The sequence below is a fragment of the Symphodus melops genome (genome assembly GCF_947650265.1).
Source record: "Symphodus melops genome assembly, chromosome: 13".
Taxonomy (NCBI): Eukaryota; Metazoa; Chordata; class Actinopteri; order Labriformes; family Labridae; genus Symphodus; species Symphodus melops.
In genome coordinates this window covers 21725198-21751703 of record NC_136703.1, presented here as the reverse complement: position 1 = coordinate 21751703, position 26506 = coordinate 21725198, and the positions used below count along the sequence as shown (strand labels likewise).

The following is a 26506-nucleotide window of genomic DNA, read 5'->3' as shown; positions in this document are numbered from 1 at the left end:
GGCTGTTGGTCAATTAAAACTGCCCACACAACCTGGTTGTGAGAAGAAAGAATAGAAGGTGTTGCTACCAACATTAACAACTGAATGTTAATCATTCAGAAGAGAGGGAGAGACTCAGGGTTGTTCTTTTCATCTGTGATGTAGTTGTGAATATGACTCGATACACCACAAGCAGTCCTTCAGTTGCTCTCTGACTATAGGCTTGGGAAACAACAGAAGACGTGCCTTGTTTCTCTGCTCGGCCTCTCAAAGGCAGCTCTCATCTCCTGTTGAATGTCAACAGATATAAAATATTTACAACCAAGAGACCCAATGAATTGTACCATTGTACTATTTTTTTACATTCTTTTCTGTCTTTTAATGATGTACATTTTTGCTCCGTTTTCTTGATTTCTGTTGCATTTATTCCTTACGTTTTGTTTGAATGTATTTCTGTTTTTATGTCTGCTAAGCACTGTATATTGTCTTGTGTCTGAACAGCGCTATATAAATAAACTTGCCTTGCCTTGACATAGTATCTTTAATTCAGCCAGGCACAAAAACCCCAGAAGTGTCTATTGTGGCTGAAGAATTTGTATTCAAACAACTGAATGTGTGAGGAAGAAATTATTTAACCTAATCCAAATAAAAACTGAGCACAATGAGTATCTTCGATATCCTGCAGGGAACTGTCTTTGTTGAGCTGTATTCAAGTCAACTCACATAACAGCAGGAAACATTGCCTTTAATATTCTGTGCAGACTTAAGATATGTGATACTGACTATAGTTGACAACTCCAATTATGCTTAAAAAGGGGGTCAGGAGATGCTTTGAAGAGGGATTTGCATTCAAATCAAAATTATTTTCATAGTGAATAGAGAATGTATCATATCAGCCTTCTCTTATATTAAACAGTTGATGTAATATTTAAAGAGGGAGATGCTGATCTTTATTAGTCAGAAATTATGCCATTGGCTATTCCCAAATCATCCAGTATGATTTTATCAGTGATAAGTGAAAGAAGGTCCATATGAAGTTACGACATCCAAGTGGTGTCACTATCTTAGAGAGGTTCAATTTCGCACCTGAAGGACATTCATTTATGATATATTCTTTGATTTTTAATCTCAACAAGTTCTTCTTGGTTAAATAAAAACAACATTTTGTTTGGGGCTCTGGATGGTCTAGCAGTTATTTTTGGTTTGAACCCTTGTCACACCATTGTTTGTGTTTGAATCCAACCTCAGCCCTTTGCTGCATGTCATCCCTCACTCTCTCATCCCAACATTTCCTGTCTCTCTTCGGCTGTCATATTCAATAAAAGGACACTGTTGTGACCTCTGCACACCTCTGTAGCCTTAATATTCAGAAACTTACAGAATTTTATTTTCAAAGAAATATGTGCTTTCCTGATCCACAATTATTTGATTCTAAATAGTCTCTGTGTACTTATAAAAGGTTCAGTTTGTCATAAGGGAGATTTTCAATAAGACATTTGTGCCTGAAAGTGTTGTAATTCTTGTCCTGTCTACTTATGTGTCACAACTGCATGTGTCACCAACCCAGAGTTCTGTTTTTCGTCCGCTGGTTGACCTATAACAAATCATTAGACACTGCAGTTTCCGTCTTAGCCATGACATTTCATTCCTGCAAATGCGTTGTATTTGAGAAAATAAAGATTCTGAACAAATGTCATATTTTAGAATAAATCCATGTTTAGTGTCACTTGTTAGTCGAGCTAAGTGGAAACTGATATTCCCAAAATCAGCTTAGACAACACTGTACAATATGGCCTGTCTGTTGAATGTTGACTTGCACAACTTGAAATCGTTCCTTGCTGTTCATATAAATACAACAAAAGAGTCACGACTAATCTGATGGTAGTCACTTATAGTCTAAACAGATCCAGATATAATAAAAGAGTCACACAAACTGTGACTTGATTTAACTTAAATTTGTGTTTGTGGGACATAACTGCACATGCAACAAAATGAACAACTTCAAACTGCGAATGTGATAGAGTATGCTCATGGAATACTGAACCCCTGAAATTACATTTCATAGACATGTCTAATCTTTTAAGGGAATAAAACATTAAGCCAATTTAAATGTGGTGCTAAAGTGGCAAGTTATTAATGACGTGGATGAAAGCCTGATGAATGTTAAGGATATGAGAATGTAAAAATAAGTATATCAACACTTGATCAAAAATCTCGCTAATGGGTACATTAACACATACTTAGAAATGTTTGTTATGATAACTAGTACTCTATTAATGAAATAAAGAACGATGTATATCCATAACATAAACATCTGCACCCTCAATCACTTTTATGTGAACTGGTTGATTGTAGATAGAGAATAGATAAGAGGAATAGATGAACAAGCAGACAGATGTAATAAAGGGTTACACTTCACGTTCATCCTCACTGTGGAGGATTTCTCAACACAGCTTTTTGGTGACAAAACAGGAAAAAAAATGCAATGCATGGTTGAGAACAAATCTAAACTTGGCAACCTTTACATTTAATTGTAGTTTTAATTAATCAGGCATTTCTGATTTACACAAAAGAAATTGATAAATCACTGGATATCTGGCTCGGAACTGCACTTATTATATCCTCTGTGAGTGTGGTCTTTAGCACCACCTGCTGTTTAAGTAACAGAACTGGCCTTACTTTGCCTACCACAGATTTTTACATATAGGGGCAAGTTGCACAGGTGAAATCTGTTTCCACTGTATGAGCTCGACTTAATATTTCCCCAACAGAAGCCTACGCAAGAACACATTGCCACACTGGAATGTAACATCAACCACAGTGTTGCACAATGGGGAATAACTGCAAAAGAGGAAGTCTCTAAGGCTGAACACTTCTGTTTCACATGATTTATTTCAGTCACATCATGAGGACCTCAAAGACAATGCTTGGCGTTTTCAATGGTAATGTCAGCTTTAAGAAAATAGTGCTGTAGCTTTAAAATAAAATAAAAAAATAACTTGAAGGAATTATTGGATCATATCATATTTATTCCTCTTGCATTTTTCAGCTCCGGTCTTCTGTTTCCTCTGGCTAACTAAGCATGCAGTGGAATCAGCTCAGCTCTCGGCTCCAGAGGTGGTAACAGGAGTGTACGGGGGATCTGTGACCGTCTCCTGCCAGTACGACCAGAGGTTCAAAAACTACACAAAGTACTGGTGCAAAGGGCTGGTGTATGAGCAGTGCAAAATTGTGGTGAAAACCCCCAAGAAAAGATACAGTGAAAGAAGCTTCATTGTCGACGATAAGGAGGCTGGAGTCTTCACTGTGACCATGACCTCTCTCAGTGAAAGAGATGAAGACATGTACTGGTGTGTCATCTCAAGATTTGGAAGGAACACCTTCACTGGTGTCCGGCTTCAACTGTCCAACACAGGTACGAACAGTCAAATGTTACAGTAATTTTGATCGGTAACAATTTATTTCGGACCCAGGAAGACAAAGAGATTATTTAAAGTTGTCAACTACACTTCACATACATAATGTGTTTTTCTCTTCGTAAAAATACTTGGGTGGAAATCAACCACTTGTTGTCCTAAAAAGAGTCAATTCAATTCAGTTATTTAGCAACAGATCATGTTCAATCAATGCCAATCAGTCCAATGTGACTGCAAACATGTGCACAATATAAATATGAATTTAATTCCAAACAAATCAATTCAATGGTCCATTTTCTGTTCATATGATTAATTCAATTGTTCTTTTCCAGTGATATCAACAAAGCCTCCACTGATGACACGTGAGGGAATGAGGTGAGGCTTTAGTGTTGATTACATCTTTTTGTTTAGTTATCTTTTGCTAAATAACAACTTTTAACATGAGTGATTAATTAACATAAATACTATTGCACTAAAGAAAATGAAAATTACAATAACTGAAAAATTGTAATCTGAATTAATTTCCATTTGTTTCTTAGCAGTTGGTGGGCGGCTCTCCGCTGGATCCTTTTTATTTTAATGTTGTGTTGTGTGGTAACAACACATATCATTACATGGAGGATAAAGACAACAGAGAAAACATGCCTGAACCAAGTAAGATTTACAGTCCAGGAGCCAAACCTGAACCCACAATTACAGAATCAAAACTCTAACATTTATGAAGAGGCTTAGCAAACTTTTTATTTTATCCACTTTTCAACTAAGCCAGATACGTTTTCCTTCACTGGACACTTTATCAGTAGGGAAATTAAACTTTTAAAAATGAGTGCTTGAGACTCTTGTCCTTCACATTTAAATCTTTAAACTTCATTCATTTCAGTGACTTAACATTGGCTGACTTAACGTTCCTTTAAATATCCAAGTAGCCTTAAAGCACTTGGCTTTTATTTGAAATATTTGTAAACGTCATCTCCCATCAGTAGTTATAGACATTGGTGTTTTAACCACCTTTTTATAGAGCTTTCACAAAATCATAGTAGTTGGCCTATCTCTTGCAAATTCTGCTTTTAGGGGAAAAAATGATAAATAATGTAGCTGAATAGTAATAAGGTACTTTTCAGCCTTTTGGTTTCCTCACATTAATACTCTCTCTCTCTCTCTCTCTCTCTCTCTCTCACACACACACACACACACACACACACACACACACACACACACACACACACACACACACACACACACACACACAGACTTATTTTCTCTTAACATCTTGTGGGCTATATACTGATACAGTGCTTCTTAAAATGTATGCGAAATGGTAACATATGAATTCATTCAAAGCTAAATTATGTGCAAACTCTTTTTTATATACTCTAAAAGAGGCAGTGGTGATTTATGATTCTTGTCAAGTAAATGTTATTATCAAGCTGACTCTATCTGCTACAAATTACACAATAATGTCTGCTGGCCTTGGTGTAGCATATATTAACAGTGTCATAGCCCCTTCTGTAAAATGTGATGGCATAGTGTGCATTTAAAGTTTATATCAGAGAAAAGTAATTAGGCTGTGGCACTGCTTTGGATTCCATTATAAGTTGATTTTGATTTTCTTTGTAAGTTTGCATTTATTGTTGTTTTCATGTTAAAAACTGTGAACTGTACAGTTATTGTTGAATGTAATGAATGTTAAACTCTGTCATAATAAATAAAAAGTAGTTTAATCTCTTATTTGATCTCATCCAGCTGAATACAAAGAACATGTATGATATCCTGATGTCTTCTACCGGTAGATTTTTGTTTACGAGTCTGTGTTTTGCTGTTTTTCTTTTTCCTGTATTGAATTATAGAAATGTACAAACGATCAAATATCTAACACATACTGATAGACATATAGGTACAGAAAAGGTCATCAAAAAATCATAGAGATAATAATAAAAACTTATCAATAATATTTTTTTTTGTTTGCTGTTTATTAAAATAAGTGACTCAAGTGAAATAGCATATCAATACAAAAAAAACTTAAAAGAAAGGAGTTTCGGTAACACATGGCCTCATGAATATTACATTTTTGCAAAGAGAGAAATAAAGATACACGGTTTTTTATCTTTACATGTGAAATAGGTGAAAACATTACACCTTTAATCACATCAAGCTCTAAAATGCACAGGTATAGGAAGAAGGTGACATCACCACTTCTGCTGCAGAAACAAACCTGTCAGCAGCTCGTGTCAAGGCAGCCACCATAGTTAAAGAACAATGTCAAAATAAATGCATGTGATGACTAGGTGCCGACTTGATTAAATAAACTGCATAAAAACAACATTTTAAAAAAGTGAGATCAAATGTACAACAACAGAAAGAATACTGATGAATGCGTTAGTCTTCATCGTGTGTCATCTCTAGCGCTGAATTTTGAAGCGGAAGACAAATATATTTTACTTTGAAGGAGATATCCGGCGTTATTCTGTTTCACCTGATTATCAGAGCGGAAGTGGGACTTGAAGCTAAGTTGCTGCTCGCTGGTGCCAACGCCCGGCGAAAGAAACAGCGGAGACACGGAGGGACACTGGTATGTTACTTTGAACATTTCTGACTTATCTGTATATGCTCCTTGTTCACAAGCTTCGTCTTGATGGTTGGAGCTTGGGGAAAATCAACAAAAACATCGTCAATTCTTAACGTAACATTCCCCGGCCGGATGCTAAGCTGGCTAAAGTGATAGCTAGCTCAGCGTTAGCTTAGCTTGCCTACCTAAAGCCAACATAACAAGAGCAGTTGTTGTCTTCTTTCCTCCTAATACTGTTGCTTGTTTGTTTGGTTTTATGGCTTGAATGTGCTGTTGACTAATTCCAACACATTTAAACGCTGAATTATTCCCGGAACCTAAATGAATAAGCAGCTGAGTAACGTTTTCATGAGCTAACATTAGCTGACAGATGGGGCGTGACACTAACCAGGCGGAAAAAAAACATATAGACAACATTGCCTTTGATTGAAACTTGATATGGTTGGATACGTAAATAATTTACAACAAAAACATGTTTTATTGTATTGAATGTCTTATTTTACAACTCTTCCAGCAGTGTCAGAAAGCACAACGATGCAGACCATCAAATGTGTGGTGGTGGGTGATGGAGCAGTGGGTAAAACCTGCCTATTGATTTCATACACCACCAACAAATTCCCCTCTGAATACGTACCCACAGTAAGTCACTTAAAGTTACAGCATGCATGCACATCACCAAAAAAAACAACAACATGAAAAAGTAAACACTTTGTAACTTTCCATTTTTTATTTTATTACAGGTTTTTGACAACTATGCAGTCACTGTAATGATCGGGGGAGAACCATACACCCTTGGCTTATTTGATACAGCAGGTAAGATTACATTACAGTCTTTCAGTTCACTTTGTGTTTTTGTTAAATCTGATGCAGTTATACTGATTTGGTTGTGTTTTTGTGATAGGTCAGGAAGATTATGATCGGCTACGACCACTCAGCTACCCTCAGACGGATGTGTTTTTAGTCTGTTTCTCAGTTGTTTCTCCTTCCTCATTTGAGAATGTCAAAGAGAAGGTGAGTAAAAACTCTGTTTATTGTCACCCTCTCCTTTCAAGTATCTGAAAATAGGTGCGCTCGGTACAGTTCATGCACGAGCACAACGTGAACAGCCCTCAATATCGAGAAATCCAGGAGCGATATGGCTGTATCTGACTAAAATGCGGGATAACCATGCCCAGTATGTCCTTAGTTATATTACAGGTTTGAACATGTGGCCCAACTAAGTGTTTCTGCTCCTTACTACCTCTGTCATAAGAGTCTGGGAAGCATTTTACAGATTATAGTCGAGGAACCAATGATTGCAGATGATGGTCTTGATAACAGTGTAATGTAAAGAGTATTTCAGGTAGTCAGACAAGATAGTAAGCCAGATGAATTTAAGGTGAATGAAAAAAAAAAATTGGTTCTAAAAGCATTCAAGTTTCTCAATATTAGGGTTTTAACTTCACGACGTTAAAAAAAAATGTGCAAAACTAAATATTCAGGTTATGAATGTGATTCAGTTTTGCCTACTGACAGAATTTCTCTCCTTTCAGTAATATCTGGCTTAATAGTAGGTCCTTATTCATTTATTAAAGGAAGTGTAATGATGAGAATTAGATGTCATTGGTTTGAAAATATTTAAAAAATGGGAAATTTTAATAATTGGCTTGAACATGCATCTTTTCAGCTCCAGGCAAACACAATAGAAACTGAACATCAGTGTGAAGGGTTTATCCTGAACTTAAAAAGGTTGTTTATGATAGCAGAAAGTGATTCTTGATGTGAGAGTGATGGTTGTTAAACTCGTAACGAAATCATCTCAGTTTAATACCAATGCGTCTTTGTTGCCTATAAAACCAGACCACTAGCTAGAAGACTGTGTTGGTTGAGTTATTTGCAGCACATAGGCTGTGAGAGTCTTTGTCTACATGTGCCCTGCCACAGTTTCACATTGAGTATCAGCAAAGATAGAAAACATCGTCTTTGTCTGCATGCTGCAAAAACCTCAGAAAATGAACACTTCTCAAAGTTGCTTCAAGTAAAATCATTTCCCCTATTTCATCTTTACGCCTTGTTTTTCTCACTCACATCCCCATAATACATATTTTCCAGAAAAATGACGTCATCCCAATTGACTTCCCAGTAATTGTATGCATGATATGCCCTAACCTTAAATGTTTCTGCATTTAAGTGATCAGAGATTTGTATTTATTTCAATTTTCCTCCAGTGGGTTCCCGAAATAACCCACCACTGTCCCAAGACCCCGTTCCTGTTGGTCGGCACTCAGATTGACCTGCGCGATGACCCCTCCACAGTGGAGAAGCTAGCCAAGAACAAACAGAAACCAATAACCCCCGAGACAGCGGAGAAGCTTGCTCGGGACCTTAAGGCAGTCAAATATGTCGAGTGCTCAGCCCTGACACAGGTAAGATCTCCTTTTTTAACTGTTTAGCTTGTGTGGCAAGTGTCTGTTTGAAGACGTTTCCTAACAAGGCTGGAAATACTTTGCCTTGTCTTTTGCTAACAGCGTTTGGCTAATACCTCCATCTAACTGTCCTGTGTGCCTGTCTTTTCCCCCCTCTCTTCCTCTTTCTGTAGCGGGGACTGAAGAACGTATTTGATGAGGCTATCCTAGCTGCTTTAGAGCCCCCTGAAACTCAAAGAAAGAGAAAATGCTGTTTGTTCTGATGTCTTCCTGCATCTTGCTTTGCCTCTCGATCATCTGCTGCTTAGTAATCGTAAAGAGATGTCTGTCACTAAAATAACCACAGCACTCTTTTAAACTCTGAGAACTTGGTGCCCATTAACTTTCTCCCCTTCTATTCATGTGTGCTTTTTTTTTTATATAACTTGGTCTAATCACAATCATCCATGCTGCCTGATATAACAAGAGTGCCAATCTTAAGTTGTTTCTGCTGTCTGTTACAGTACATGAAGTATTTCTTTCTTTCATGATGTCATTCTCAAGCTCCTCAGCATCCGTTGTCCTATAAAGCACGTGTGCTACATTCTATCTTAGACCGTAATGACATTTTTTTCTACTGCAGCATCAAGGTTTTCCATGGGCTTTTTATCTTTATTCAGATGAGTTGATAATGAGGAGAGTCTTGTTAAATGGTATTAAATAAAGGAAAAATGTAATCTCAGTGACCGCTTTCTACACAGTATTTTTCTGCACTTAGTTCCCTGAAGATGTTAATTGTATATGGAACATCGCCCTGTTTTGAATATGAATATTTTATTTCCACAGAAAGGATTAAAGAATGTGTTTGATGAGGCAATACTGGCTGCCCTGGAGCCCCCTGAACCTAAGAAAAGACGTAAATGTGTTCTGCTCTAAGTTCCCTCTCAGACGACTCCACACCAGTTCCCAAAATCTAGGTTAGAGGAGGTTTGCTGCACAAGCACATTCCAGCATGAATTAAGATATCCAAACATATTTGCCTTCTGACTGACTTAACCTAAATTCAATTTGTTGGAAGTGAGTTAAGGATTTGAATAACAATTTGAAGCTGTTTGTGATGATTTCATGCCACTTGAAATGGCCTTACATGATGTAAACACTGATTACTAATAGACCATAGGTAACATGAAATAACTGAGTTTGCCGCTGTATGTTCAGAGGTCTTTTTGTAAAGTGTTTTCCTAAACTGACCTTGTAATGGTTATGCTTCATGGACTGCCAAGTAAAACACAAACAAGAAGGATACTGAAGAGGCTTTCAGTCTTTTAACTGACGAGTTCTTGTCAAATGATCCCTGTAACATCTCTGGTTTGTTTTTTTGCTTTACTCTGGCACACACGTCTGCCTTCGGTTGACACCTCATTCCATGTCAACGCTGAAAAAAAAAATATCTAGCAATATAAATTCTGCTAAAGTCAGAAAATGTTTATTTTTATCAAGAATGAAACATTTCTTAAGTTTTCATTGACACATCATTTTAAATGTTCTTTGACACCATGGCCTCCAGGAAGATGGAATATTTGACAGCATCAGACATTTCTAGGCTATGCTACGTTATTGTTTTTTTTTCTAGTTTGCAAAATAAAAAATGGGGGAAAAAATAGATTGACACTTGTCAGATTAGATCTCCACAGGAGGTCGCAGAGAAGTGAGAATTATATGGAGTTAAAAACACAGTGCTAACAATCCCATTGTACCTCATGTGTAACAAATGGCCAATATCGATGTAAGTGAAACAATGCAAGGAGCCCTACTATGTGTGTTAGCTGCACGTGTATCCCGAGTGCTTGTCAAGTTGCATTAGCTAAACTTTGCAGGAGCATTTCCGCCTCTAACCCAAATCCAATCAACTATTTTGTAAACCAAAAACAACTTTCATCCAAATTGCAGCATTCTAACCGTATATTGGAAATTACAAGTTCTCCCTGAAGTGCTTTATTTCCATTGAGACCCTGTGAAGATGTTTGAGTGACTGAACTAGCACTATTTGCATTTGTCTTTTACTATATCCATGCCACATTGGTTGGCTTGAATTTGTAAATACAGTAAGAGTAACTCTTAACTTATTGACTGAATAGTGTGTGCATCACTGATACCAAGATTTAAAGAAGCTGAAACGACACTGAAAACAAATGAACCTTGAAAATGTTTCGTGAAGGAGTGTTTTTGATTTTTATTCAATTTGACCTCAAAATGTATCTTGCATCACAAACAGTATTATGAATAAACCTAACATCCAAAAACTTCCTGTTGTCTGACTTCATTGTTTTGTTCATGTTCATAAACTTGCATATATTTTCCACAGAGAGAACTGTTTAACAGAATACAATGACCACACAGCTTTACTTTTAACACCACAACCTACACATGACAGAGCAGTGCAAATAAGATCCATTAAGGCGATCTTATCAAACAGTACCGCCGTAGCATTTATAAATGTGGATGTTGCCATATCTGTTGATACCTTCATTTAACTTGATGAGTCACTCCTCTACTTGGTACGGAATTTGAAGAAGACATGTCAGTCAGATTTCTCAAACATTTGTTTGCAAAGCAGCATTGATAGCATCTGATCTAAAACCAGTTTGTAAACATGTTATCTAAAAATGAAACTGATCATAATATGGCTTTTTGTCAAACTGTACTCTCAGGGCTCACAGTGGCTCTGAAACAACTAACCTTCATGCAAAGACATGCGTATGAGACTCCGTTAGAAAAGAGAATTATTACATAAACGCCAGTTTCAAAAGTAGCAGCCAGATAGGAGACATTCAAAAAAAGGTTTTCTTCCTTATAACCAGACTAACATTTGGTTTTATAAGTGCAATCACAATGTACTTAATTTTTCTAATCAGTATTGGCTGATACCTAGTACCACCCCCATACTGTTGCCAAACACTGTTTGCAGACCTTGATGTTGCTTTGATTTCACTACACAGAGCGAGTGCCACACAGTTCTAGTTCATTGTCACACAATAGATATAAAGGAAGGTTAATTCATTCTAATCCTGACACAAGATAATTGTATTGTATGCAGTATTGGAGGCCAATAGTATATTTGATGTAACCGTCATTAATTCTACATCTGATAACTAATATTGAGGTCATTTACAACAGTGATTATTTTCAACATCTTCAATTCCACAACAATTAGGTTCCACTTTACACTTAAGTCAGCGTCTGTCCTTTCAAGCTGCATTGGGGAAGTTTTAAACATTACATCCCATAAACAATCTGATGCACATATGGTAAATATGGGTGATAAGCTGAAAATAAGTTGCTCTGACAGGTATAAGGACAGCGGAGTATATAAGGCAAATAACACTGTGCAATTACGCATTTCAGGCGAAGGCAGGAAGCTGGTACGTGATGGGAGAGCTATACGTCCCCTGCTGGACAAATCTCGACACTGCTGTCAGTAACCCGAATCCCATACCATCCCGCCCAGAACTGGGTGTCCTTGCCTCCGTGGGCAAAACGGATGTATCTCACTCCTGGTCCGTAGTTCCGGAAGACATGCGTTATCTGAGCAAACAAATAAAAAACATTATCAACAGGGCTGTAGTTTAAGAGGACCACTGAACCTCGTGTTTTGTAAATACCTGACACCATTTCTGATCATTCCACTGCTCAAAGTAAATAGTTTCGGGGGCAAATGACTGCACTGGTCTCTTTCTTTGGTTCAGCAACTCCACACAGATCTCATACTCGCTGCCACAATCCCATCGTGGTGCGTACCTATAACAACAAAGACGCGCAAGCATGCACACACGTCAGGGGCGGGTTTTAACGACTGTAAATCACGCTCAAACATAGTTAGCACATCTTTTGTTCTCAAGAGCTTGAGTACTTACTGTATGTTCATTTGGCAAGATGTCAACTTATTTCTTGGTTGCATTGAGACTTTTTTTTTTTTTTTTACTGTGAAGTATTAACATCTAAATGATCACTTTCCACATATGACACTGAGTTTTTTAGGCATTAACCACCTTAAATATGTCATCTTTAATTTATCCATATGCATTGAATTGCCTCCAAGGGACAAATAACGTTTTTTGAATTGAACTGAATATGACAAAAAACAAATTGATAACTTTGTTTTGCAGCGGGTGACATGTATGCCTCGAAACAATCTCCACATCATCTTTTCTAACATGGATTTCAACACTGTAAAATAACAGGCTGCAATATAAGGATAATGTTTGACATCAATTTAAAACATTTGAGACTTTGTTGTGTTTTCTTCTTACCAATCAGATATTTTGATGTCTGGCTGAAAGTGATCCATAAATTCTGGGTTGTAACCCTCCAGACTCAAATCAATCAGCTGCATCTTCCTGCATAATCTACAGAAAACAGAAACAGTTTTTGATACAACACAATAGAAAAATAAACCTATTGTAAAACTGCCATTTGCTGTCTGGACCTGCTGCTGAGTACTGACCCGTAAGAGGTAATAAAGTTGATCCGGACGGTCTCATTTGGATGTGGCACCATAACTTTCTCTACTTTCCATTTATCACCACCATTGTCAGTTATCTCCCACTTCTTCAATTTCTCTATAAAAACACAATAAATGCTTTCACAGAAATATTTTTTGAGGCGATATGTTTAAAAAAAGGACAATAACACCGTCCAAAGTCGAGTAAAGTTAGTTTTGCTGCGTTCTTACCCTCTCCTTTTGGATTCTTTAGGAGATTTCTTCTTTGCTTGCACAAGAAGTAAAACAACCTCCAGTCTTTGGGGACTTTCGAACGTGATACCACGTCTTTCACGTGGTATCCTTCTCTTCTACATCTCTCGCTCCACAACGACTCGCTGTCAGCCACTTCTTTCCATTGATGGCACACCAACCGACATACGCAAACCACCTGATGTGGGGGGAGATTCAGGAAGATCTCCTCCACGATATCCAGGGGAACAACGGGGAACATCTAAAACAGAACAGTAAGGACACAGTTAATCAGTGTAAACTTACGACCTTAGCCTTGTAGACTTTCAGTGCGCAGTGGAGAGAGATGGACACAGGAAGCTCCTCTCTGGCTCAAAGCATCGCAGGTCAAACTAGATATACAGGTAAAACAGGTTTACAGAAACAAAGGCTAATCAAAAAGACAACACAAGGAAGAGGATACATGTGTCCTCCTCTGAAGGTAGGGTGGGGGGGCAAGTCACTGAAAGGTTCAAATCAGGTTTTCTAGTTATCTACAGTTGTCCTGTAAACATGATGTACTACAACTTGATTGATAAAAGGAAGATCGCCAGGTTGGGATAGCATCAATTCTTGATTTGTATTTTGTTGATTAAAAAAAGGACATACCGTTGGATGCACGAGGCTGTCATCATTGACTTAAAGTTCAGGTATTACAGTTGCATACACACACTAAGCACAGTTCAACATATGGGAAAAATGCAGAAATACAGTCGTATTTCCATTTGCACAGTCCTACTAACATACATGAACACAGAGGGTATTATTGACTCTAATTTTTCTCATTCTAAAATGAAAGTGAAATAAATTGTCAACTCCAAAATGAAAACATTGAATACAATGTCCAACCAAACAGCTGGGTAACAAGGAAGTCGTGCACGCTCTTCCTACGTAGTTTGAGTTGCAACATAGACTGTATTGTCATTATACTATACTACTAAGTGTTCACTATTTTTAAACACTTACATCGACCTGTGAGAGCGATGTTGAAGATCCTGAAGTTTCACTTCTCCTTTTGATGGAATCAGAGGTTTGAGCTGCACCCATAGCTTTAGCTTTCCTCTTCATGCCTGGGATACACCCAGAATTGAAGGTTTTTTTTTATTTCTCACAAGACAGCCACATGTATTCAGCGTCTACACTCTCTTCTGTGCACTTTTTTTGGTAGCGAACACGTGTGTGAAGGTTAAGCCATTTACAATATCACGTAAACAGCCGAAGAAATTTACGAAAACACAACACGGAAGTGCAATTCGAGGAAATGACGTCACTACGTTAGAAGTATAAGCAGCCTCAATACAGCAGTTACCGTTCAGACATGTGTCAAATGAAGCCTGATGGGTCTCCAATAATAACCACTTTCGGTTTTATAGCTCTATACACAGTCTATGAGTCACAAGTTCCCCTCACAGTCCGATCGTCAATTAATCCAGGGAGCCACGTAATGCGTGTGGGCGGGGCATAGACTGTAAGGGGCGGGGCTACCCGATTGCGTATGGAAAAGCCACAGAGCTATTTTTAGACAAAGATTTCACCTGAAGCGATTTATATTCTAACTGTGGCTTGCTCCAAATGTAAAAACACTCTAGTAAGTTTCTGATGAGACATACTGATTGGAAACTTTTTTTTAGTATACCGGACGATTTGGCCCATCACTATTGCTATTAAAGCTCTTTGGGCTCCAGAATGGCTCTTCATTTACCCTGCCTTACAGTGAAATGACCTAATACTGGCATAGAGGAAAACTATCATAAATGTACCTGTTGTAATACTAAGTCATATTCTCTTTTAAATACTTTCCCCCCACAATTTAATAAAATAATAATTTGGAGTTTAAATACAAACTTGAGGGTGATCATAAACGGTACAAAAGCTATTATTGCTATTGTTATAATCTTTAATCTACAGTAGTAATATTGTCATCATGTACACTTGTCATTGCTCTTACAACCACTATCTTACGCCCTTCTGGGGAGACAAATATATTGAGGCCCTGATCTTAAAACCTGTGTCAATATTCCTGCACTTTACATTTTTATCTGGGATTTGTATTCTTCAGTTGAATCTCCATTGTATTGTATCAGACCATACTGCATTTTATCATAAAACGTTTTTTAGCAGTTGTCTTCCTGAGGTAAATCTGCAATGCTTAAATGTCTATACCACAGGAGTCTGTTAAAATGTGAACCCAATAATCTGTAGCATTAAAAAAACACTCATTTTTGAAAAAAACAAAAAAGGAAAAAAACATGCTAAAATTTTTTACTAACATGAGAGAGGCTGACTTTAATAATATGGCATCATAAACAGAGGTGCATTCATGTCTTCAATCACACAGGCACTGCAGTTTAAGTACAATACAGTACATAGAACTCGATTATAAATTACAAGCCATACGAAAAATAAATGGATACCAAGGAGGCAAGATGGCCCAGGAAATAAAATGGTAACCATTGACAATGGTGACACATTAGAATTTCGAGCAGGTCACAACCCTGTCTGCTTATGCCGAATTACGACCAATCCAGTCTGAGATTCTTTTACCCTGCTCTGTGTACTTAAATGAATATAAAGACAAAAGTTAAATGCACATTTTCCGAGTAATCAGGAACTTCAATCCATGTCGAATCTAAAACAGGTTTATCCCTCTTAAGTCACACAGCTGAGAAGAAAGTCTTTTTGGTCAGCGAGGAGTCCCTTATGTGTCGGCATCAATCCTGTGAGCTGCAGCATAGAAAAAGAGAATTAAGAAGGGACACACAAAGAGACTTTCTTTAGGTGCAGATGAAATATTCCAAAGATCAGTTGCATCAAACATCTATTCAGGATTTAGGTTTAAGTTAATTTCCCCTGCTGGCAGTACCTTCAGAAACAGAGCCAGGTTAGTCAGTTCAAAAAGTGTATAATCTGCCATAAAGGATAAACCTGCATGTCAGTGGCTAAATGCTGATCTCAATTGGGGCACAGTCCCTGAAACTGAGAGGGACTTTGTTGCATGCTACAACCAGACACTCACATTGCTTTGGTATCCTGAGTGGTTCTGAGTCTCCGGACAGGACTTGATGCATGACTCCGCGGAACTGATACAGCACCTTTAGGCTCTTCTCCTCCCCAACACAGGCGTCATAGAAACCAGGAAGTCCAGACTGAAAAGACAATGTGAAAAGATGTTTTACTGACCAAGACAGTATGTTATTTACGTATCTCTTCCAACTGACACCATAACATAATGAATTATTAAAATCTGCTATTGAAAAAAAACGTAACTAATGTTGTGGTCCTTATGCTGCATTCATGTGGTGTTGGACACATTAGAAATTTGAGTTTCCGAGTTGGAAGATGCATGGTGAACGTCTTTTCAAGTCGGAACAACAACTTGGAAAATCGCATTTTGTGCCGGATTTGACGTCGTATTGTCATCAACATGGCTCCAAATGTTTATTAATTTACGTATTGTTCTTTAACTCTTTGCTTAAATATAATTTGTAAAATGGTTTCACCATCAGTTTTTGACAACGACCTCGACTAGTTAGAAATGTTATTTAGGTACAGTAACTCGCATACTAAAAGTCATATTTAAATATTTATCAGCTTCAACCTCGCTTCAAAAGTCAGTTAACTTCAGCATGTCTACTCCAAGAATTGAAAGCATTTAAAAAAAAACAAAAAAACAACAACTCGGAAACCGAGACCGTCCGAGAAGCACATGAATGCAGTACTAAACAGGTGTTGATGTTGGGTGCTGGTGGTACAGTGGTTAGTATGTGCGTCCCATGTATGGAGGCTATAGTCCTCAATGTGGGCGGCCCGGGTTCTATCCAGCCTGTGGATCCTCTCCTGCATGTCAATCCCCACTCTCTCTCCCTGACTTCCGTCTCTATCCACTATCCTATCTCTCTAATAAAGGCACAAAAGCCCCCCCCAAAAAATCTTGTGATATTCATTTATTTAATTACGGTAACTTTTAATGGTATTAAATTGAAGTTCAAAATTCTATTATGTCCTTTAACCCTAAGCTGCAGTCTCAAAATCCAGATTTGGAAACATCTGGTTGGTTTGGAGATTTTGTACAGGATCACTGAACTCACCTTTGTGGCCTCAGTCAGAATGAGTTTGGAGTCTTTGACCAGACACTGCAGTGGCACCGTCACATCAATGACTTTGGCTCTCTCGTGTTTCTGACTGTTGTCTGTCACAAACTTGCCGTACCATGCGTTGAGGATGATGAGACCTGGTTTATGAAGAAGCAATAGAGGTAGTGTGAAAAAGAAAGAAAAAAATGTTTCTAAAACTAAGACGAACCAATCTTAAGTTTGATGCAGAGTGTAATATGAACATTTTCAGGAAAACCAGCCCAAAATTGTTCTAAATTTTTGGAGAAATCGTTATTCAAAACGCAACTTCCACCAAAGCATAACGTGAATCTCGTACGCCATCAATTTTAGCCACATATTTCACAACAGTACCGGTCTAATTATGGTTTTTTGAGACTTGTTTATGAAAATATTTTTGCAAGTATACAACAGAAAGAGCACAATGAGTTTGAATTGAAAGCTGCATAAACAGAACCATTCATACGACTGTTCGACTGTAGGGGAGCAGCTGTGTGTCTGTCATTACACGAATGGACACACTGCTATTAAATGTTACTTCACAAGTGCAAAGTCGAGGGGGCCCTCTGATGATACTAAAAATCAAAGCAGCCTCTATTGTGGCAGGTGTCATAAGCCAATTATCACTTGAAAAACTTCCCCATGTGAAAATTATACTGTCTGCTGAGAGCCTTTTGTTAGTGCACTTATCAAAAGCAGACTAAAAAGTGCCAATTATCACTTGTCGAAACAGAGGCTGGAGGGTTATTAAAAAATCCACTGAAAAGCTCTTCCTTTTTTCAATTTTAACCCTGTTTAATGAAACGCTGCCCATATCTGCACAAAATCACTCAAGATAATATCAGTGTCCACAAAGGATGTCTGCTAATATGACTCCAGAAGATTACTAAAACCATTCTTTACGATGTTATGCTGCACAGACTGGTAAATCATAAGCAGCAGAGAGTCTATAAGCAGTTACACAATGGGGGGGTGGGAGGGGGGGGGTTTGGTCTGTACGGTGAAACAGGCAGGGTGTCTTTAAAGGCAGCCACCCAAGCATCAGCAGCATTTACCAGAAATGTTATAAAATCAAAACGGCGGTCAGTTAAATAATCTCACAGCCTTTTTTTCCCCCTCAATGGACTTATCTGTAAAACGTTACTCGAGTATCTTACCCATTCTAGACTCTTCAGTCTCAATAATCCTGCGCACAGACTCCTGCATGAGCAAAACCTGTACAGGTGCACATGGAGAAAAGGAAAAGAGACAGACGTAAACAACGGCAATATTTTTCATTTTACACTAAGATTTGAAGTCTTATCTGGTAAATTAACTTATCTAATCCAATCTCTACCCCCTGATACCTGCATCTGTTTTCTAATAGTGGACCATCATTTAGAAAGTGGCACCACGGTTACATGTAAGCCTGTGAAATACTCACAGCAGCCTCCGCCTCCTGTTTCTTCTTGGCTATATTAGAGGCCGAGCTCTCTCGATGCTTCTCCAAGTCTCTGTTGAGTTCCAAGATAAATGGAGGTATAAAATGAGCTCATAAAAATCCTGCCATTATAATACATGCAGTGCTACTTCCAATAACATTCCTTGCATGACGCAACCAACTTAAAGTGAAGGGTTCTTACTGTTCCTTTTGGGACCGCACGTAGGGCCGAATAACAAGCTGCTGGATGGCGAGGTAGAAGACCAGCGGTCCGACTGTGGCGTAGAAAACGGCACTCGGCAGGAGCTGGTCGGTCAGGTGAATAGGGAAGAAATACGTCTGGCTGGCTCTGTTTAGTCTGCAGATAGAGAGATGGCTTCATTACTGATATCTGAATGGTCAGTGACTGTTAAGTTGGTTTAAGAAGGGGACAACTAGTGTCTGAAAATGTCAGAATACTGCAGTCATACTTGAAAACAATTCAAACTACTCCAGCTAAATGCTTCATAATGTAAACGACGATGTCAAACATAACTCGGTTCAGCATGACAATGAAGTGTGTTGTTTTCCACGGTAGTTACATTTTCTGATTTGGACATGTTTCCTCAACAGATTTCTTTCAATTTAGAGTAAATAGTAAAACTTACTGCATAAAAAAAAAAGCCGCTCTAAACAGATTCCCCTGTTGATTTGACTCTCTGCATCCCCACTTCATGACACCTCACGCTGGTGCTTATGACAGTAACAACGATATGAGGGGGACGTAGCTCAGTTGGTTGGGACTTTGGTTGGCAACTGGGAGCGGGGGGGGTGGGTTCAAGTCCCTGTGCAGACCAAAAAAATAAAAGTTGGTCTAATAGATGCCAGGCTGCCAAATGCCCTTGAGCAAGGCAGCAAACTACCAAGAGCTCTGTGTCGCGGCCTCACTCTGACAGGTCCTGTTTGGGCATGTGTGCATTTCAGGGCTATGTGTGTGAGGAGAGTGTCTAAATAACAGACTATAAACAGAATGTTCCTCATAAAAAACAAGCATACAAGAAAGTTGACATTAGAAATAAATTGAGTCAGAGAGCTGTAAAAATAAGTTAAGAGGTTAAACTGACGGTCTTTGTATTCTTCATTTGATAAGATATTTTAATGCATCATTGAGGGCCGTGCATCTTGATCGTATCATATCTGACGACATCACATCATTTTTTTGTATCGTATCCTATAGAAAAGGTACCCTGCATTACCCACCCCTATTTACTACATTTCCCATAAACAACGAGCATATGATTGGGCCAATCCTGTGTCTTCATCCTTAAAGGTGTTCCACTCCCCAAACTCACAGAAAATGTATACAATCAGGATGTCTAATCTCCATTGCTTTGGGATTTCACGTAAGGAAACCCTTTGGAACTTCCATCAAGCTAAAAAAAAACAAACTGAAGCCTTAAGTTGCACTTACTTGATCTTCAGGGAGACACCTTGGGGCACTCCCACGCTGACAGTTGCTCCGAGGACGCTGTGTCGACTGATCTTCCTTTCAGCGCCGTACTCTACCACAGTCCCAAAGAAACCTGATCTGCAGCAATAAAACACAAAGTCGATACATCTCTCTACCTGCAGACAAAGTTCCACTTGGATTTGAGCTGTCAGTTACGATGTCACGTAAAAAGAGATGACAATGAATCACCGGCGGGAGCTTTAACATACATTTATGATTCTATTCTCCAGATAAGACATATTTCATTTTGACAGCATACTTTACTGAGCCCTTTATCTTCGTCTGGTCGTCATCCTGAAACTTGTACTGGTAGCTCATCATCGCAAAAGTATGAGGAATGCCAAGCTGTAGAGATGAAAAGTAAATGATTACTCTGGCATAGCACTGGATATACTTTGTGGGGTATCAGCCAACATTTAAGTTAAAAAAAGAACTCCTTGCTGCTAACCTGCAATGCGAAGGTGAAATGGCTGCTCTTGGTGTCTCTGACTATGCTGGTGTTCATGGAGGACTGGACCCCCCATCGCCACTGCAGATAGCCCATCGTGTTCTTGTCTAAGTGTCGGGCCAGCACAGTGGTAACACCCGGACGCACGCCTCTGGAGGAAAACTGGAGCCCGCACTGGGCCGTAACAAAACTAGGAGGTTAAGAAAGGACAAAATGATTACTGAATTGTCCATGTGGGGAAGAAAAATGAGGTTGCACTGACTTCAACACATACAATCGTGGCGTCAGGTTTCGGAATATCTTCATTCCTAGGAGAGGTCCGTGTGTGTCTCCAGCACCGAGCTCTATCTGTGGAAACACAAACAAAAGATGAAGTCGTGAAAAATGTCACTGAACGTTAATGGCAGAGACAGAAAATGTTCCACTTGAGTGTACGTGGTGCCCATTAAAGGTCCAGCATACCTCTCCCCAGCCCTTAGCTGAGGTGACTCTTCTAAAAGCTACGTTTATTGTCCCTCCTCCATTTCCGTTGTGGGTTGACAAGGAGCCTGACAATACAGCTGTGTCTTTCGTGGTGAGAGGAGCCTGCAGTAGAACACAAAACAAAACATTTAATTGGCTCAGCACATTTTTCAATCCACATATCTATCGAGACGGCTGATGGGACAACCCATTACCTCTATGGATTGTGATATGTGCATCTTGTTGATTTCCACATGTGGGACTCCCCCTCCCACCGCGTCCTCAAAGTCTTCCTCATATCGGTCGAAGAGGTCCGTGGCATCTATTCCCACACTTATAGTTCCCTGGAAAAAAAACAACCGACTCTGGAATTACTCCTGTGCTCTTTGATGATGAACACAACAGGCTTGAGGCTTGTTTTCGTACCTTTGGGTTGGTCCTTTGCTGAAGTCTTCTCTCCTCTCGCTCTTTCTGAAGGCGCTCATACTCTTCTCGGATCTCTGCTGGAGTTCTTTTTCTCTCCACCACCTGGAGTAAGAACATATGATTTGAGTGTAAAGCACAGAGTGGGTTGACTACTTCACAGGCTGCAGATAGTTTCAAACTTTCTCACTGATGGACTCACCTCCCATCCGTCCACATCAAGTCCTCGCTTCCCATAGATATCATAGATAGCTCGCGCCTGGGGGTCACTAAGCACTTTAAAGACAGACAAAAAGAATTGAACTTGTCATTACAAATGTTCATGTAAATAATTCAACTTAACATGTAGCCTTAAAGAGAGTTGTAGCCTTAAAGAGAGTTAACTGCATGAAGTGGTCAGAGCTTTTGTTACCTTCATAAGCTTCATGTACGAGGTTAAAAAGCTGCTCTGCTTGGCGCTTCAGGTCAGGGTCTCTGTGTTTGTCTGGGTGATACAGCATACACAATCGCCTGTATGCAGCCTTCAGCTCGTCCTGTGTCGCCTAAAACACAGCATTGAAAGGGAGAAAATCTGAAAGAGGAAAAACTTGCAGAGAAACTTAGCAACCAACAACAAAAAGAAACAAATGACAGGATCTAGCTGCAGCACAAACAGCTAGCAACAACACAATCATAGTTTCCATGAACTTTACAAGTCTTTTAACTCAGAAATATACAATATATTCAGGCAGGATGAAAAAAAGTCTACAGAACAAACTACCTGTTGTTAAAAGTCAAATGATTGTGTGGTTGATTTTGTATAGATCATATTTCAAAATGCATCTCCAAACAAGAGTAAGTAAATACTTAAGTTTAACCAAATGTCATTTTTTTTCTCTTAAAAATATAATATTCAAGTTTGTGTTTAACATATAATATATAACTGATCAGCTTAATCATGCTCATATTGATTTTTTTATTACACGACTGTCATAATAACACAGTTTCCCTGTAAACTAGACACACATGCACCCCTGTTTGTATAATGTTAACATATGAAGTCACTCTGGAGAACAGCATGTTCATGTGCTAAAGGTTAACATAGCATTTGAATTTATAATAATATTTGTTTCTGTTTTACAAATAAAAAAAATAATAGCACCGTTAGAGCAAACACAATAATCTAATTAAATGTTTAATTCTGATGCAACACTTAAGTAAAGTTGTAGCTTTAGCTAGTTAGCAAGTATGCTCAATCCGAGAGAAAACTCTTAAACTGGAATTTTAAATGCTAAAATCAACATAAGCGCCAATAAATACAGAACTAACACTTTACTTTAAATCACATTTTACTGTTTCAACTGACAACTCCGGTTAGCAAAGTTGTACCCGAACAACCTGTTGTGTGTGCACCCGAGGTGTCACAGCACAGAAACCAATGTCGAGGGTCACAAGCTAGCCACCTAGCTAACGTTACATGTGATTATACGAAGAAGCCAAGCACGTGCTGCGGAGGAAGTTCACAGAGTGACTCAAACACAGTCCCGCACACACATCAATACAGAGCACGCGCGGGTCATGTACCTCTCTTCTGACATTCAGAAGGGAATAATAATCATCGTTTAGGATCTCATCATCGTCCAAGGCAGACGCCATGTTTACACCCGGTCATCTCTTCTTCGTGTGATTTTACGCAGCTCAAGTACGTGCGCGCGCTCTTAGTCGCCCCCTCGTGTTTGGGATGACTGACATAAAAAAAAAAAAAACGTATGTACCTCTGGATCATGTTTCATGTTTAACTGAAAAATGCAACAAAATGCTTCAAACCTACAGTTATTCATTGTTCTATATATATCATTAGTAATAGGGAAACGCAAACTACTTGAGAATCCCGACAGTTATTCTGATATATCTAAACAGTACACTATACAATAAGCAATACTGGATTTAATTAATTTTAAGTATCTTTTCTTTCCTCTGTCATGATACTTTTGATGTCTTGTGTAAAGCACTTTGAATTGCCTTGTTGTTGAAATGTGCTATATAAATAAACTAGCCTTGCCTATATATGGGGATCTGTTTAGAGAGCATAGATTTCTGTTAATGTTTCAAACAATATCACCAACACTATTAAGGTCTTTGTCATTATTTCCAATGATAACACATGAAATTAGTTAAACAATAAAACATACTCTTTGCATGGTTTGTTCGAATAAAATACAAAATAAAGGTAGGTATTATTTAAGTTCATTGAGATGTTTTCTGCATCGTATCCACCTTTGAACAATTAAGATGATAGTTAAGAGAATCGTCCCTTCCATTAGGTCTCTTATTGGTTCATAATGACTTAATAAAGACAACAAGCCTTTGGTTTAGCGTCCAAGGCGCGAGCGCTGCAGCTGCAGCAGAGGAGCTGTCCTTTCAGCACCACCATCTCACACTGTACACTCCATTTCAGCACTGGGGCCCACCCGCATGATAATATAAGCTGAAGGCTGTGTTTAAGTGCTGTTCTTGATGCGGGTGCCAAAAGCAAAGTCTATTAAGCACGATGATCTCTAATTAGATTGCCTGTAGTCATTTAGTGGCCATACTGTTGTCAAGCCTATGTAGCTGCAGTTGAAAACCTTGACTGCGAAGTGGGAAGAATTTTAAAGTAACTGTGTTGGTAATGTTTTTTTCTTTTCTTTATTTGTTTTTGTGCGTCACATCCCCCTCTGCTTGGATACTGTCCACCATCAGGGTGCCACTATGTGAAATCAGTTCGACGTGTCCATAACAAACAAGTCCACAGGCTTTCAAATGTAAACTGACAGCTGGACACTTGATTGATTAACTTTGCATGCTGTCACGGGCGGTCTGATATCTCTTAAATGTTGTATTTTTTATCTGTATTTAAAATACATATCCTCAGGACTCACAAACAATCAATTAACTTAAACTCTTAAAATTAGGACTTATAAATATAATACACTCCCTTTTAAGGATGACTATGCCCTAAACATGTAGAAAGTTATTCTTTACTTTACTATACTATAGTCAACGAAAGTATACACCTCATTAGGCTTATTAAAACATTACCGGTTTAGATCAGTAGTTATGTGTAAACGATGATATCGATGATGGTCATTAAACAGTTAATTTAGTCCTTAGTAAGGAACTTAACATCAGACTTTTTAAAGATATTTGACTGTCAATCAGAAACGACCGTGTTTACTTGATGTTGAACAATTTTGATTTTCAAAGACTTATCGTATATGCTCTTCAACTGGGGATAAATTCTTGTCTTTTTAACATAATATCATAACTCGTCACAATAAAGGCGTCATGCCAGCGCAACAGCGCCTCTGAGCTGTATTAAAAATTCAGTGTGAAAAAAAAACAACAAAAAAAACAAAAAACAGGGCTGATGGTGTCAAGGTGAGGGGAGATGTGTTTTCCATCCCGGAGCCTCTCTGTCAGTCACCGCCTCACAGCCAATGGTAAGTTCTCCTCGGCCGGACCGACTCGCCGCTTGCTCCTCCAGTCCCTCCTCGTGCTGTCCTCGCCGTGCACGCGCGTGGTACCCACGGTCGTGAGGAGGAGGAGGATGTTGCGCGTGAAGGGGAAATGGCTGCCGAAAACAAGCCGGAAGGTAAGAGAAATAATAATGGGATTAATTTTACTAGTATGACCGCTGTGTGATTTTAGAACAGTTGTAACTCTGCACAGAGACGACACATGCACGAGGACGAGTGGAGAAATTTTTCGGCGTATAGAAAACGGCTCCGCTATTTTTCCTCCCGAAGAGGCAGCTAAAACGTGGAGACATCACCTAGCCAGCTAATATTAGCTTGCATTCTAGCCAGCTACTATTTCCCATCGTAGCCCACATTTAAAGCACGCCACGGGGACAAACAGTGAGCGTGGTTAAAGTGACGCGTTTACCTCTTATTATTATTTTGCTCGGGTTTCTCGCCGCACGAAACGCCATTCAAGTTGTGAACAACACGGCTAAGTTAATGACAACATGTCATTGGCATCGACCAACTTCTTCCCCTTATTACACAGCTTTAAAAGCGGCGTGGTTGTCATAGTTTATCTGTCAATACAGCCATCTTCCGCGAGCGCTATTTGCAGGTTGTTTTGAAGGCGTTTTGATATTAAATTAGAAAGCTGTTTTTGAATATGTTCCCCAGTTTCTTTCTTTATATTTTTATTATTACTCAGACTGTGTCGTTCACTTCCCCCTCTTGAAGCGCGAGGTTTTTTTTCCTCTTTGCCATTCAGCGTGCTGTGTTTGCGACTCCGAAGTGATGTAATACTCTCTAAATGAGCGGATATTATGTTTTCCAATTATATCACTTGGCCTATATTTGGTGTGAGACACGGGGCATGCAAACGTTGTAATGCCCGCTCCGCTTGCAATGCCCTATCGCACTTAGAATGAAATGCCATCACAGCAGAGGCAGCAGCGAGGAAGGCGGATTTCAAGCAACCCTGCACATTACAATAGTTGAACACATAGGGACAAATAATGACTCTTTAACCCCCCTCTCGTCTTCTTCTTTCACGCGACTCACTTAACTTAAAATGAAACGCAATTACTTACCTTCAGGTCAGTAGGTTTTTTTCCCCCCCTCCACAAACCATATGCAAAAATACCATTCCAGATATACCAATGGATTTTTGGGGTGAGTAAATAAAAAATATTGCATTTATGAATATTAAGATTTCGTGTGCAGATGGCAGCTTAATAGGCTTATTGTTTTGTAGCTGGACTGGGATGATTTACACATTTACAATCTGTTTCAAATTTGACATGGATGACTGTTACAAGATTTTCTAAAACACGAGATGCCTAAAAATGTTATTTGTATATCATTCCCTGGGGGAAAAAAAACGTAACCCTGTTAAAGCTCATGTTTATTATTATGTGTTGTTGATGTTTTGTGTTTTGCTCACAGTCACATTGAAAGGTTAGGTTTTTTGATTAGCTGAACTAAGTATAATGATAGGTCATTACTGCATTGTTTTCTTGCTTTTCCCTGAAGCTAGTGTTATGTCCATATTGACCT

At 38.8% G+C, this 26506-nt stretch overlaps 5 protein-coding genes across 9 annotated transcripts in view; 3 read left to right on the top strand and 2 right to left on the bottom strand.

Moving 5' to 3' along the window:
* Nucleotides 1–2884: 2884 nt before the first annotated feature.
* On the top strand, nt 2885–5123 carry LOC306834372 (CMRF35-like molecule 3; the record flags this gene model as incomplete). The annotated part of the gene is made up of 4 exons (XM_079360244.1): nt 2885–2921; nt 3029–3394; nt 3728–3770; nt 3935–5123. The coding sequence occupies 4 exons, from the start codon at nt 2885–2887 to the stop codon at nt 4125–4127; spliced, it is 639 nt and encodes a 212-aa protein (XP_079216370.1). The 3' UTR covers nt 4128–5123.
* Nucleotides 5124–5855: 732 nt separating this feature from the next.
* Nucleotides 5856–10651, top strand: LOC306833522 (cell division control protein 42 homolog). 3 transcript variants are annotated; one of them, XM_079358822.1, is made up of 6 exons: nt 5856–5964; nt 6476–6600; nt 6702–6774; nt 6863–6972; nt 8169–8366; nt 9192–10651. In XM_079358822.1, the coding sequence occupies exons 2-6, from the start codon at nt 6496–6498 to the stop codon at nt 9279–9281; spliced, it is 576 nt and encodes a 191-aa protein (XP_079214948.1). In that variant the 5' UTR covers nt 5856–5964; nt 6476–6495; the 3' UTR covers nt 9282–10651. The 3 variants fall into 3 exon arrangements, with proteins under 3 accessions (XP_079214948.1, XP_079214947.1, XP_079214949.1); XM_079358821.1 differs by having other exon boundaries at nt 8540–10651; XM_079358823.1 differs by having other exon boundaries at nt 5857–5964; nt 6479–6600; nt 8540–10651.
* LOC306833521 (F-box only protein 6-like) lies at nt 10554–14573 on the bottom strand. Of its 3 annotated transcripts, none has more exons than XM_079358818.1 (6): nt 14083–14573; nt 13078–13339; nt 12850–12964; nt 12656–12751; nt 12008–12143; nt 10554–11930 (listed from the first exon to the last, which is right to left on the bottom strand). In XM_079358818.1, exons 1-6 carry the CDS (start codon nt 14182–14184, stop codon nt 11784–11786), a joined length of 858 nt encoding a protein of 285 aa, XP_079214944.1. In that variant the 5' UTR covers nt 14185–14573; the 3' UTR covers nt 10554–11783. The 3 variants fall into 3 exon arrangements, with proteins under 3 accessions (XP_079214944.1, XP_079214946.1, XP_079214945.1); XM_079358820.1 differs by having other exon boundaries at nt 14426–14570; XM_079358819.1 differs by having other exon boundaries at nt 14089–14569.
* An 801-nt stretch (nt 14574–15374) lies between these two features.
* Nucleotides 15375–23150, bottom strand: dnajc11a (DnaJ (Hsp40) homolog, subfamily C, member 11a). The gene is made up of 16 exons (XM_079358700.1): nt 23034–23150; nt 21883–22012; nt 21673–21746; nt 21474–21575; nt 21263–21391; nt 21048–21170; nt 20860–20933; nt 20586–20775; nt 20397–20482; nt 20099–20215; nt 18851–19006; nt 18652–18721; nt 18386–18443; nt 17205–17347; nt 16133–16262; nt 15375–15840 (listed from the first exon to the last, which is right to left on the bottom strand). Exons 1-16 carry the CDS (start codon nt 23103–23105, stop codon nt 15815–15817), a joined length of 1680 nt encoding a protein of 559 aa, XP_079214826.1. The 5' UTR covers nt 23106–23150; the 3' UTR covers nt 15375–15814.
* Nucleotides 23151–24737: 1587 nt separating this feature from the next.
* The window catches only part of camta1a (calmodulin binding transcription activator 1a), a 292114-nt gene continuing 290345 nt past the window's right edge, over nt 24738–26506 (top strand). The window contains 1 exon segment of the mRNA XM_079360272.1: nt 24738–25083. Coding sequence (XP_079216398.1) covers nt 25059–25083 — 25 coding nt within the window. The 5' untranslated portion in view covers nt 24738–25058.

What these genes read in the sequence shown, in the direction of transcription:
- dnajc11a (XM_079358700.1), bottom strand. Translation starts at nt 23,105, where the DNA reads ATGGCGTCTGCCTTGGACGATGATGAGATCCTAAACGATGATTATTAT. An exon ending in CAGCTAAGGGCTGGGGAGAG is followed by an intron (nt 20,934 to 21,047) that starts GTATGCTGGACC and finishes GTGTTTCCACAG; the next exon opens with ATAGAGCTCGGTGCTGGAGA. An exon ending in AACAGGAGGCGGAGGCTGCT is followed by an intron (nt 18,444 to 18,651) that starts GTGAGTATTTCA and finishes GCACCTGTACAG; the next exon opens with GTTTTGCTCATGCAGGAGTC.
- LOC306833522 (XM_079358822.1), top strand. Translation starts at nt 6,496, where the DNA reads ATGCAGACCATCAAATGTGTGGTGGTGGGTGATGGAGCAGTGGGTAAA. An exon ending in CCTCTGAATACGTACCCACA is followed by an intron (nt 6,601 to 6,701) that starts GTAAGTCACTTA and finishes ATTTTATTACAG; the next exon opens with GTTTTTGACAACTATGCAGT. An exon ending in AGTGCTCAGCCCTGACACAG is followed by an intron (nt 8,367 to 9,191) that starts GTAAGATCTCCT and finishes TTATTTCCACAG; the next exon opens with AAAGGATTAAAGAATGTGTT.
- LOC306833521 (XM_079358818.1), bottom strand. Translation starts at nt 14,184, where the DNA reads ATGAAGAGGAAAGCTAAAGCTATGGGTGCAGCTCAAACCTCTGATTCC. An exon ending in AACTTTATTACCTCTTACGG is followed by an intron (nt 12,752 to 12,849) that starts GTCAGTACTCAG and finishes TGTTTTCTGTAG; the next exon opens with ATTATGCAGGAAGATGCAGC. An exon ending in GACATCAAAATATCTGATTG is followed by an intron (nt 12,144 to 12,655) that starts GTAAGAAGAAAA and finishes TTGTTGTTATAG; the next exon opens with GTACGCACCACGATGGGATT.